General features: G+C 55.2%; 1 protein-coding gene across 1 annotated transcript in view; it reads left to right on the top strand.

Annotated features, from left to right (window-relative positions):
* Positions 1–7779, top strand: part of TRIM28 (tripartite motif containing 28) — a 55811-nt gene extending 48032 nt beyond the window's left edge. The window contains exons 11-18 of the mRNA XM_065420928.1: positions 4003–4039; positions 4510–4543; positions 4738–4951; positions 5133–5434; positions 5698–5818; positions 6139–6213; positions 6531–6665; positions 7558–7779. Coding sequence (XP_065277000.1) covers positions 4003–4039; positions 4510–4543; positions 4738–4951; positions 5133–5434; positions 5698–5818; positions 6139–6213; positions 6531–6665; positions 7558–7779 — 1140 coding nt within the window. The remainder of the gene's footprint in view (positions 1–4002; positions 4040–4509; positions 4544–4737; positions 4952–5132; positions 5435–5697; positions 5819–6138; positions 6214–6530; positions 6666–7557) is intronic.
* Positions 7780–12150: the final 4371 nt, after the last annotated feature.

Raw genomic sequence — 12150 nt, 5'->3', positions numbered from 1 at the left:
GGAATCCTGAAAACTGTATTCCTCCAATGGGGTTTTCCCTCAATAGACCTTTTTGCAACATATCACAATGCCAAATGGCCCCAATACTGCTCCCAGGCAGGGCTTGGACCCAATTCCCTGGGGGATGCCTTCCTCGTGAAATGGGAAGCCCCCTTGATGTATGCCTTCCCCCCCCAACTCCGCTATTGAGCCGCGTACTTCTCAAGATAAGATTACTCTGGATTTGTCTTTTTAAGTGCATCAACCTGGCCCCAGACAAACATGGTTCCTATACCTGAATCAGATGGCCACAAGACCGCCATGGACCCTTCCCCTTGTGCATTACCTGCTGACACAGGACATGGGACGCCTCCGCCACCCCAATATTCTGATTCTCCGTCTCAAGGCATGACTAATCCATGGATGACAAACCAGGGAAGTACAGGATATCTTACTGAACAGCTGGCGACTGACACGGAAAACATAGGCGCACAAGTGGAAATGTTTTTCCATATCGTGCAGGGACATAAGTTTCCCCACAATGAGCACCACTACTCACAATACTCGAATATATGCTGATGCTCAAAAAATCTGGTCTTTCCATTAGTTTACTCAGGCCTTGTCTACGTTAAAGGGAAAAGTCTATCTAAGCTATGCAGTTTGAGTTATTTGAATAGCATAACTCAAATTAACGTAGTTTAGAGCTACTTACCACGGGGTCCACACTATGCTCTCCTGTCAACTCCCCTTACTCTTCTCAATCCGGTGGAATACAGGAGTCGACAGGAGAGCGATTGGTGGTTGTAGTGGGTCTTCACTAGACCTGCTAAATCGACCATCAGTGCATCTGATCACCGCTCCAGTAAGTATAGACAAGGCCTCAAAGTGCACTTATCTGCCATTACCACTTACCACTCTAAGGTAGATGAACTCACTGTCTTCGCCCACCCTCTAAACGCTTTCTCAAAGACATACAGAATACTTAACCCACACTAAGACTCCCCCAACCCCTATGGGGGACCTCAACCATGTTCTCTGTACTCTCCTGGGCAAACCCTTCAAGCCACTAGCTACCTGCTCGCCGTTACACTTATCCATGAACGTCGCCTTCCTAGTGGTGATCATGTCGGCAAGGAGGGTGGGAGAGCTGGGTGCCCTAAGGGTAAACCCACCCTATACCATATTCCTCACGGACAAGGTAATCTTACATCCACATCCATAATTTATACCCAAGGTTGCTGCCTTCTTTCATCTCAACCAACCCATTTACTTACCTGTATTCTTCCCAAAGCCGCACGCCGACAGCAGGGAAGCATTCCTTCACACGCTGGATGTTGGTAGAGCGCTTGCGTTCTATATAGAAAGAAAAAAGACATTCAGAAAATCATCCCAATTTATATCCACAACAGAACGTTCCCAAGGCCAAACCATTTCCAGACAGCGACTCTTTAAATAGGATAATCTGATCAAGTCAGATCTATCAAAAACATGATCTGGAACCTCCTTCCGGACTTAGCACGCACTCTACCAGAGCTATATCCACGAGTAGCTTTTCTCAAAGTCATTGACCTTTGTAAAGCAGCTACTTGGGCATCAGTCCATACATTTACCGAACGTTATGCTTTAGAGCAACATTCAGCCGCTGATGCGTGCTTCAGCATTCAGGAACTCCGAAGCCCCTCCTCTCCAAAGAGGGGCACTGCTCTAGTCACCTGACGTGGAGCACTCACAGGGGCACTCCTCGAAGAAAAGGTTACTCACCTTGTGCAGTAACTGAGGTTCTTCGAGATGGTTGTTCCTGTGGGTGCTCCACCACCCCTCTCCTCCCCTGTGCTTTGGGGTTTCTCTTCGATCCTCTCGGGTAGAGAAGGAACTGGGGGGCGGTTTGCTGTGTGAGCTGCGTAGCCGCTCAGAGTGGCGTGAGATGGCTGCTGCGTGTGCATGGCCAACCGGGGCACTGCTACTACAAATCTGACTAGAAGTGCAGGGGTGCACAAACACCTAAAGTGGAGCACCCGTAGGGACAGCCATCTCAAAGAACCTCAGTTACTGCACAAGGTGGGTAACCTTCTCTTTCTGTTCCTGTCAGAAGCAGTGTAAGGGCTTGGGGGAGTCAGGGGTAACAGAGGAGCTGAGAGGGAAGCAGCCTAGGAGTGAACCTGGAAGGCTTTGGGTGTGGGTGGGAGTCTTTTTTTTCTTGGGGGATGAGGGGGGATTGTTAGGGTGTTGGGAGGCCTCCCCCAGGCAGTCCCTGGTTGACCCCAAGCCTTTCCCATTGTCAGGCACGACTGCCCCTGTCCCATACCCCTCATCCCCATAGGTCTCTGCAGCCCCTGTCCCCAGGCTCAATGCTGTCACCCCACTAGCTCCTGAGACCATGCTCCAGTCTATCCCTCCCACTAGCCATTCTGAACCCCAGTCTGTGACACCCCCCAAGCAGCCCTGTGTTCCCCACTCTGTCCCAAACTGGCTCCGTTGGCAGGGTGCTGTGAGGAACTTCTACTCCTGGGGAATTCTGTGGCACTGGGCATAGAATTTTGTATTTTCCTGCATAAAAAACATTTTGCCTAAGGGCTGCAATTCTGCCTTTTGCCCACCAGAGGACACTGTTGTGCTAGAACAGCTGGCATGAATGCAGCTGGCTGTTCTGGCGCCACATCGGCCTCTGGTGGGCAACAGGCGGAACTGCAGTACTTAGGCAAAAAATTTCAGGCAGGAAAATACAAATTCTGTACGTCCTCAGATGTGCAGAATTTCCCCCAGGGAGTAGTAATTTTCAGTCTACAGACAACTCTTAGTGTGTGTGTGTGTGTGTGTGTGTGTGTGTACAGACACACACACACCTCATGACAATTAAGATGAGACAAGATGGTAGAGGTAATGACCTCACCCAGCTTGAGTCTCTGATATCCTGGGACACCAACACTGCTACAGCAGCACTGCATACGACAAGTTGAGCAGTGGGAGACAGGCTTCCAGTATTAACCTGACATGACTCTGGCAAGCTAGTGTATAGGTACCAGACCCAGGAGATTCCTGTAACTTGTCCATTCCTCATGGGGTGCTGAGGATGGATATATGCCGTTACCCAGGGTTGTGTGGCCCCTCAGCACTGCTTGCTGAGGGCATGAGGGAGTTTTGTCTGTGATTGCTATGGATCATCCCCCTGAAACAACAAGCCTTTGGCAACCTACTGCTGTCCAGACAGATAGCGATGGGCTCACATCAATCCCCAGACACTGGGCATGTTCAGCTCCTTATCCACTGAACACTCATCAAATCACCAGGCCTGCTAGTACCATCCACCAGCTTGTAGGATGCAGCTCTCTGGGCCAGCCCTTCGCTTACCACCACGGCATGTAGGTCAGGTCTACACTACAGACCTGTATCAGTATAACTACATCACTTGGGGGTGTGAAAAATACACATAACTGAGTGATGTAGTTATACCAACCTAGCCCCTCCGTGTAGACAGGGCGCTGTGGGAGGGCTTCTCCTGCTGATGTAGCTACCCGCCTCTTGGGGAAGTGTCTTCTCTGCCTCCCAGAGATCACAAACTTTTGATGTTCGCCTGCAGACATGGGAAACCCCGGCAGCTGCTTCCTTCCTGTTTAGTTTCTCTTTGAAATTCTCACAAGCCTTCACTTGCATCCAGTCCAGACTGTTGTGAAATACACAATACTTAATTTACGTTTAAACAGACGGCTAGATATGCTACTTGACTGAGACAACCGGTTTGTCACTTTTTGCTGCTGACTAAGACCTCAGTACAGACTTCAGGACTATATTTTTAGCAGGCATTCATAGCACTTGTGCATTCGTTCACTGAGATATTGAGCATCAGTGCTGACACCAGTTGTCATTTGAGACCTCAGATGCATGTACCAGAATCACACCACCCCTCTGCACCCCTTTGTCAGTTGGCATTAAGAGGTTCTTGGGTAGAGGTGTGCTGACAGCTGGGAATGGGGGGCGATCTGGTTGAGTTCTCCTTGACGTGTTCTCCTTTTCATTCCTTTGCAGCCCATGGACACCCAGGAGGAAGGCATTGGAGACCTGGGTAAGAGACTGTGGGGAGCCCCCCGGGGGGGGGGGGAGAAGTGGAGAGCAGAGGATCACCCTGTCCTTGGAGCTCCTGGCTGGCCCCAGAGCGAGGTGTTGGGGGCTTGTCAGAGGGTATGGCATGGCACCGTGTGGGAGTAGCTTCCCCCCCAGGCAGCCATCCGTCCTATTGCCCTTCCAGCGGCCCACACCCTCTGCAGGGATGTAGTTAGTGTCTCATCAGGGCTGAGCATTAATGCCCCACTGAGATTAATTGGGGAGACCCACCAGCCATCATTCCCTGCAGACTCAGGCGGGCGGCAGGCTGCTGGCAGGCTGCCTTCCTGCCCATGCCAGGGTTAGAAACTCTTCTGGCTCCTTTGGGATTTCCCGTGGCAGCATGGCTGGAGATGGGGGGGCAACCAGGCTGGGGGGGTGGGGTGGGAGAAAGGCTGCCTGACTAGTGTCTGGCTTCTCTCTCCCCAACAGACAGTACCGAGGCCCACGTATCGGAAATGAAGAGGTAAGTCAGCTGAATCCTTGCCGTGGGGTCCTTGTCATGGTGGGGGGAGTGGGGCTGTATTTGTCAGCCTGCTGCATGCTGTCCCCCTTCCTCCTGTGGATCCCCTGTTGCTGTGGCCTCCTCCACCCGGGTGTGGGGCAGGGGTCATGCCTTGATGACGACAACCCCCACCCCCCCCCGGTGCTGCATTGCAGGCCCAGACCCTCGGACGGCAATGTCATGCGCAAGGTGCCGCGGGTGAGCCTGGAGCGGCTGGACCTGGACCTGACAGCCGACAGCCAGCCGCCTGTCTTCAAGGTCTTCCCTGGCAACAGTAACGAGGACTACAACCTGATAGTCATTGAGCGTGGGGCCCAGCAGGCTGCCGCCCAACCCCCCAGCAGCATCTTGCCCGGAGCCGTAGTCAAGGTTGGTGCTGCTTTGGGGTACCTGGTTGGCCTGCTCTAGGGGGCCAGTGCGGGACTATGTCCTGGTGGGTGGTGCTGGGCTCCTGGCCATGTGGAAACCAGCCCTGGGGGTGTCCCTGTCCCACTGGGAGTGCGTTGCTGGGCTGCTGGGAGCCAACACTAACCCTGTGCTGCCCCCCCAGGAGGAGCAGATGGAGGCAGCAATCGATTATCCGACAGAGGATCCCAGAGACACCAAGCCCGTTGTCCTGCCCCAGGACGTCCTGGCGGCCGAGGGCTCCGTGTCTCGCCTCATCTCCCCCAGCGGCAGCATCGGCTCCAGTCTGGACGTGACACCAGGCCAGAGCCAGGAGGGGGCCATGGAGACAGCCAATGCTGCCCACTGCAAAGTGTGCCGGAAGGCAGGCTCCGTTGTGATGTGTAACCAGTGTGAGCAGTGCTACCATTTGGACTGCCACCTCCCGGTGCTGCAGGAGATCCCCAGGTACCTAGCCCCTTCCCCAGCCCTGGAATGGGAGTGAGGTCTAGTGGTTGGGGAAGGGAGGGGCTGGGAACCAGCACTCCGGGGTTCTATCCCCAGGTCTGGGAGGGGAGGGGGGGGGTCTGGTGGGGTGCTGGGAGCCACGTTGTATCCCTGGCTTTACTATTGATGTACTGAGAGAGCAGATGTCCTCTCGGAACTGGAGTCCCCTGCTGTCTGGCTGGGAGCGTGGGGGGCAATGCTCACTCCTCTCGTTTGCCCCCCAGTCAGGAGTGGAAGTGCCTGCTGTGCCAGGAACTGCCAGCGCCTGTTGAGGAGGACGGCACCAACTTCTCCGCCTCGGAAGATGACGAGGGCCCCAATAAACTCTCCCCCTTGGAGCAGAGGGTTCGTGTGTCGGGCTGGGGTCCAAGTGACCGGGATCTGTTTGGAGAGCAAGTCTCTCTGCCTCAGAGCACCACGCAGGGGGTGGGCGTATGGGCAGTGCGCTCATCCTTTGCTCTCTGGGCGGGCCAGCCTCGTGCTATCTGTGGGGGCACATGACTGGGCCTGGCCTGGTGCCCCGGGGCCTGGCCTTGCTCTTGTGTGATTCCATGGAGCCACAGCCGGGGTTGGGGTGCTGGGTGGCGTCTGGCCTGGCCCTGAGTGGGAGGGGAGGTCGTGGGCTCCCTGCTCCTAACCCTGCTGTGTTCCCCTTGACCTGGCAGAAGTGTGAGCGTGTCCTGCTGGAGCTGTTGTGCCATGAGCCTTGCCGGCCTCTCCACCGGCTTTCGACCGCCACGGTGAGTTGGGGAGGAGGGCTGTGCTTGATTCACTGGGGGTTGGGGGGGGTACTTGATGCTGTGTGTGGCGGGTGCTCACTTCATGGGGCATGAGGGGGTGCTGAAGGTGGGGGGCTATCCTTGATGCATGGGTTGTGGAGAGCCCCAGGCATGAGGCAGTCTCACTAGTACTTGAATGCTGGGACCCTATTCTGGGGAGAAGGTTTCTGGCATGTGGGTTGGCGGGGAGAGGGGCCATAGGAGACAGGGTGGGGCTCAGGGAGGGCAGGGGCCTCTGGACAGTGTGGCCAGGCCTGACCCCTGCCGTTTTCCCCCAGGAGGGTCAGGACACCATCGACCTGACCCTGATCCGAGCCAGGCTGCAGGAGAAGCTCTCCCCACCCTATGGCTCCTCCGAGGAGTTTGCCCAGGATGTCTGGCGGATGATCAAGCAGTTCAACAAGCTGACGGAGGTGAGGGGTGACCTGGGACCCTCCTTCCCCTGTTGGCGGTGGGGAGAGAGGCATGTCCCTTCTGGGGCTGGGCCAGGGGGCAGGCGGGGTATGTCCTGATTGTAATGAATCAGGCAGGGTGGGTACGGGGCACACCCCGGGGGTGGCCAGAGCTGAGGCACCTTGCTACCACCTGTGCTTAGTGTGTACCTGAGTGAGGCTCAGCTCCCCAACTCCACAGGCCACCCCAGCCCTCCTCTCTCTGCCTACGTGGGCCCTGCTGACTCTCTTCAGGCCAATGTCCCCTTGGGTACCCACGGTTCTCAGATCTGCTGCTCGCACCTTTTTCCCTGAAACGGCCTCCCTTCCTCCTGTTTTGTTTCTTCCTGTAACTTTCCCTAGCTCTTCATCCGCTTTCAGCCCAGATGGTAGCTGGGCCTCAGCTGTGAAGCACATGGCCAGCCGGTGGGCGGGGGAGAAGTAGCATCTCTCCTCTCCTCCTCCCTGAGAGGAGCATGTTCACCCCCTTCTGGTGACCTGCCTTCACCCCCAAACCTTGAGCGCAGAGTTTCCACCATAGACACAACTCCCTACACACATCTCACTGTGACCAGCGGACTGTTGGGGCTACTGCCTCCTGGTAGAGACCCCACCCTTGGGTGAATTGTGTGTGTGCCCCAGGGGATCCTGTCAAATGCTGCTCTCTGCCGGTTAGCACTAGCAGGTTCCTGGGTCACAGTGGAGGAGTGTCCTGGTTCTGGGGGACACAGTAGGGGTGGGGAGACTCTGGCCGCTATGGGAGCAGGCCACAGGCCATTTTGGATGATGGGGGGCATATCCCAGATTTGGAGATTGTGGGTGTCTCTCAGCTGTGGCTCCTGACCCCCGGCCTCTCTGTGCTCCCCTCCTCCAGGACAAGGAGGATGTCCAGTCCATCATTGGGCTGCAGCGCTTCTTCGAGGCCAAGTGGAGCGCCTCCTTCGGCGACCGGAAGTTCTCCTCGGTGCTGGTGGAGCCCATCCCGCTTGATGAGCAGCGGAGCGAGAGCGGCAGCAGCTTCACCCACCGCAGCTCCCCTGCTGGCTCCCTGGGCGAGGCCCCCGCTGCCCTGGCAGGCGCTGGGGAGGAGGAGTGAGGTGCTGGCCTGCATCGACTGGAGCAGCCCCCCGGCGTCCCGCAGGCCATGACCAAAAGCGCCTGGGACTCGCCTCTTGCCCCGGGTCGCATGGCGGCAGCGGGACGTCCTGCCCCCCACTCCAGTTGAAATTGTTTTGTTGATGGGGAGCCCTCTCCTCCCCATGCCCGTTCCTTTGCCATGAAGTCTTCACACACGGTTTGCGTTGAGGGTCACACACCCACCTCCCCCTCCGGTGCTGCTCTTTGCCTTGACTGCAAGTGGGCGGCGCACACAGGGTCCCCCCATCTTTCCTCTGGGATTTCAGTGCAGGGTGGTTGGGGGGAGCTATCTGCAGGCAGGGTCAGGCCAGAGGGTCGTGGCTGGGTTTAGTGGAGCGCTAGGCATTGGGCCCTCATCCCTGCCCGCGCTGGGGACCTAGCCCAGCGCCTGGGCTCACCTGCCCTGATTGTGGGGTCCTGGGCTGATAGTGCTGCTCTCTGCTGCCATGTGCATGGGATCTTGGGGTGGTTGTAGGGGGCTCTGTGGGGGCAGGTGGCTCAGTGAGCAAAAAGGCTGGCGGGGTTGGTTCCCAACAGCTTGTCCTGCTCGGAAGCTCCCTGGGTTTGCTCCATGTTCATCTCAACATCCCTGGCACAAGCGCTCCCCTTCGAAGCTATTCCAAGCCACTGTCAGCTCTCTAGCTGTGTCCTTCTCTCCCCTCCCCCTGCTTGCGATGCCGGTGTGCTCCCTCCCCTCGCCCACGCCAGGGGAAGCTGCGGTTCAGTGGTTTTGTAACTGACGCCCGAGGCAGGGCCATTCCGACTCCTGTACCTGTCCCGGCAGGGCAGCCGCTTTCTGGCCTGGTTCTTTTTTGCCTCTCCAGCGTGCAACGGGATCCCAGGCTGGGCTTTGCTTGTATATTTTAGATGGCTTCTTTCATGTCCCCGATAACTGTTTGCGACCTGTGCGATGGAAACATGTTTCTCTGAGAACGGAATAAATCTTGGGTTTTATGTACTGCTCTGCCTGGTGCCTCGTCCTTCCTGGGGCTGGGCCAGCCCCCACAGGAGGGTGGGGAGGGAGCCTCATCCAGCCCTCCTCTGGCCCCACCTCCTGGCTGTGGCTCCACTTCTGGTCCTTGGGCCCCAACTGTGGCTCCGCTCCCAGTCCCACCCATGGCCACAGCTCTGCTCTCTGCCTCAACTATGGCTGTGGCTCCCAACCATGGCTGGGGGGTCGGGGGGGGGCACAGACAGGATTAAGGGGGACCGCTGATCTAGTGGGTAGAATGCTGGGGTCTCCTTTACCTGCTGGGTGTCCAGCCCCCTGCCTCAGTTTCCCCAGCTGTGCAGTGAGGACCTTGGTGAAGTGCTCAGAGTGGCTGCAAAGAACTAGTAATTGGTGCTCTGGGGCTGGAGTTGAGGCACCCAAATACCATTTTTAAACCCACTCCTCCTCTGACCTCCCCCCCCCCCCCCAAAGTTGTGCAGCAGCTGAAACTGGTCCACAATGTTCTGTTGAAGTCCAGAACTTCAGTCACCTCAGAACAGAAATGTAGTGGAAAATGCCAACTGATCTACAACTCCCTTCTGGCTCTGTGGGGGCGAGTGTCCCGGACTCCCTAGTGGGTTTACATCTACCATCATGCACCATGGTCCCTCTCCGAGGGGGGTTGGAGACTGGGGCATCATGGGAGTTATAGTCCAGTCTTCTGCTGAAACAAGTTGCTTCCATGGGAAATTTAGACACTGACAGAAATGGAGGGGAGGATTTTTTAATTTTGCAGCCAGCTCTACCACAACACAGTGTGAAGGGCTGAAATCCCTCCTAAGCGGGGTTGGCGTGCACACCAGTCATGGCCAAAGCGCTGCTGTGCAAACCAGCCATGGTGCTGGGAAAGCATGCTGGCTCTAGTCTGTGTTTCAAACTGACCTGCTGTGGGATGGACCCTCCCAAAACAAGTAATTCTGTAGTGGGGGAAGAGTGAAACTGACTTAAGACTAGGCTGGCATAGAAATAAGTAACTCGGGGATTTTAGTTTTAGGAGTTACAGGTAGCAGAAAGGACAAACACTTGCAGACAGGATTTTGAAGAGGATTTAAACCGGCTCCTCCCAGGAACCTGGTCCCCTGAATTTGTATGATCCCCTCAGGCAATTTCCAAGTAGCCTCTGGAGCATCTGCCATGTTCCCATCTCCCTGGCATAGTTCTGGGTCTTGGGGCATGAGAGATCCTGCCTTGGCCCCAATTTCCCGTCCACCACCTTCCCCCTCAGAGCAGCTGTCCCTGCTTTGCCTGCATCTACCCCTACCAACTGCATGATACTCTGGTGTCAGGGTGGCTGATGGCACAACAAAGTGTGTGAATGTCTAGCTCCAGCCTGTGCAGGTTTAATGATGATTTCCTACAGCTGCCACAAGTGGGCAAATGGATGCCCCCCTGCTACTGAGGGGAAAGGCAGGCCCCCATACTCATACTTTGGGCCAGAACTTCAACTTGGGCTTTGGCGCTGTAATCAGCTGTGCTGTTGTCTGTGTAGCCAAAAGCGGGAGCCTGCTCCAGAGAGCTTACAAGGGTGCGTGTATCTCAGTTCAGGCCAGCTGCTCCTGTCCGGCTCCCTGCTCTTCACCAGACTGGAGGGTCTCTCCCTCCTGGCCAGAGTGTTTCTAGGCTGCACAGTTACCTGCCTCCAGAGTGAATTCCCCAGTACCTGCACTTTGCTTTCTCCTCAGAGGCTATAACCACGGTTAGCTACTCCCCAGCTCTTTCTAAGCAAATATATTTATTCTTAAGTGAAAGCATTGCACAGAAAACATTTTAAACCAAAGGGCCTACAACGGGACCTCTTACCAGAGATCAGCAAGGGCTCTGTCTAGGGGTCAGTCCACCAACCCCCACCAGGGAGTTTTCTGTGGTTACATGTTCATCCAGGCCTTGGCTTGGACCAAGCACCCTGCTGCATCACCCACTCCCTCTTTTATCCAGTGTGGTTCTCTGAGCCTCAGAGACGATTGTGATGGGTTCCCCCCCAGGTTGCCATTAAGAACTGGGGTACCACTGAGCTCGCCTGACCCACCAGCCTGGGATTCCTTTACACAGCTGTTGTGACAGGCTCTCAAGCCCCCTTCCAGCACACACACAGGTAGGGCCGCACCCAGCTCCAGTTTCACACACATGCTGAGATTGGCTTTATGTGGGAGAGCCCAGCTAAGCAATTGCTAATGCACCCCCCCCCCCCCAGACTGTACACCCAAAATTGTATCATCTGTGCTGCACAGAGAATTACAGCATAAGTGCATGGAATTTGCTCCCTCAGTGTGGAGGAAGAGATGCAGTTTTCTGCCCCTAGTTATGAATTCCACAACCTGGTTTGAGAGAGAACAAAAACAATTTAACTACAAAAGCTCTAGATTGTATGTTATAAGGGATAGTAAACAGATCCAAGTAGATTACTGAGCAAATAAAACACGCAAACTAAGCTTAAGGTACTAAAGAAACTGATACAAGTAGCAAATTCTCACCCTAAATACTGTTTTAGGCAGACTGCAGAGATTCTTGGAAGCAAGCTGCTTTTGCTTGCAGCTTAAAACTCCAGGTATTTCTTTCTCAGACCAGACACCCTTCCAGCCTGGGCTCACCTCTTTCTCTCTCTCTCCTTTTTCTCCCCCCATCTTTGTTTCTGATTTTTCCAGTCATGCTGGGTGGGGATTCAGTGAAGAACTATCCTGATTATATCACTCCCCAGCTTTAAATAGATTTTGCATGGGGCAGGAACCTTTTGCTTTCAAACTTAGTTCCCATACCAATCAGTGGAAAAGCACTGGTATTCCAAGATGGATTCCAGTACCAGGTGACTTGATCACATGACCCTGCAGCCATAACTCAAGTTTATTTGCAGCATCCACAGGAAGCTGAGAGATTAGCATCTTCAAAGACCTATTGTTCTTCGAGTGATTGCTCATGTGTGTTCCACAATAGGTGTACGTGCCCACCACATGCACCGGTGTCCGTTTTTCCCCTAGCAGTATCTGTAGGGGAGCGACCCGAGCGACCCCTGGAGCGGCACCTCCATGGTGCGGTATAAGGGGCGCTGTGCGCTCCCCCCACCCTCAGTTCCTTCTTGCCGCCAGTGAAGGTGCTTCGGAACTGCTCTGCTCCAGCTTTGCTGCAGCTCGTCCCCAGAACTCTTGTTCGTTCAGTGTATGGTACCTGTAGTTAGTAGTTTAGTTTAGTTTTGTTAGTGCGCCCGGGCCAGGGCATGCCCTGCGCCCTGGGTTTTAAGTTGTGTTACACTTGTAGGCAACCGATGCCAGTGAGTGATCCGCACATGGACTGTTTACGGTGTTTGGGTGAAACCCATCTCAGCGATCGCTGCAAGATTCGCAAGTC

The sequence above is a fragment of the Emys orbicularis genome, chromosome 21 (assembly GCF_028017835.1).
Source record: "Emys orbicularis isolate rEmyOrb1 chromosome 21, rEmyOrb1.hap1, whole genome shotgun sequence".
Lineage (NCBI taxonomy): Eukaryota > Metazoa > Chordata > Testudines > Emydidae > Emys > Emys orbicularis.
Note: the sequence above shows the minus strand (reverse complement) of the source record. Positions and strands in the feature narration are given on the sequence as shown.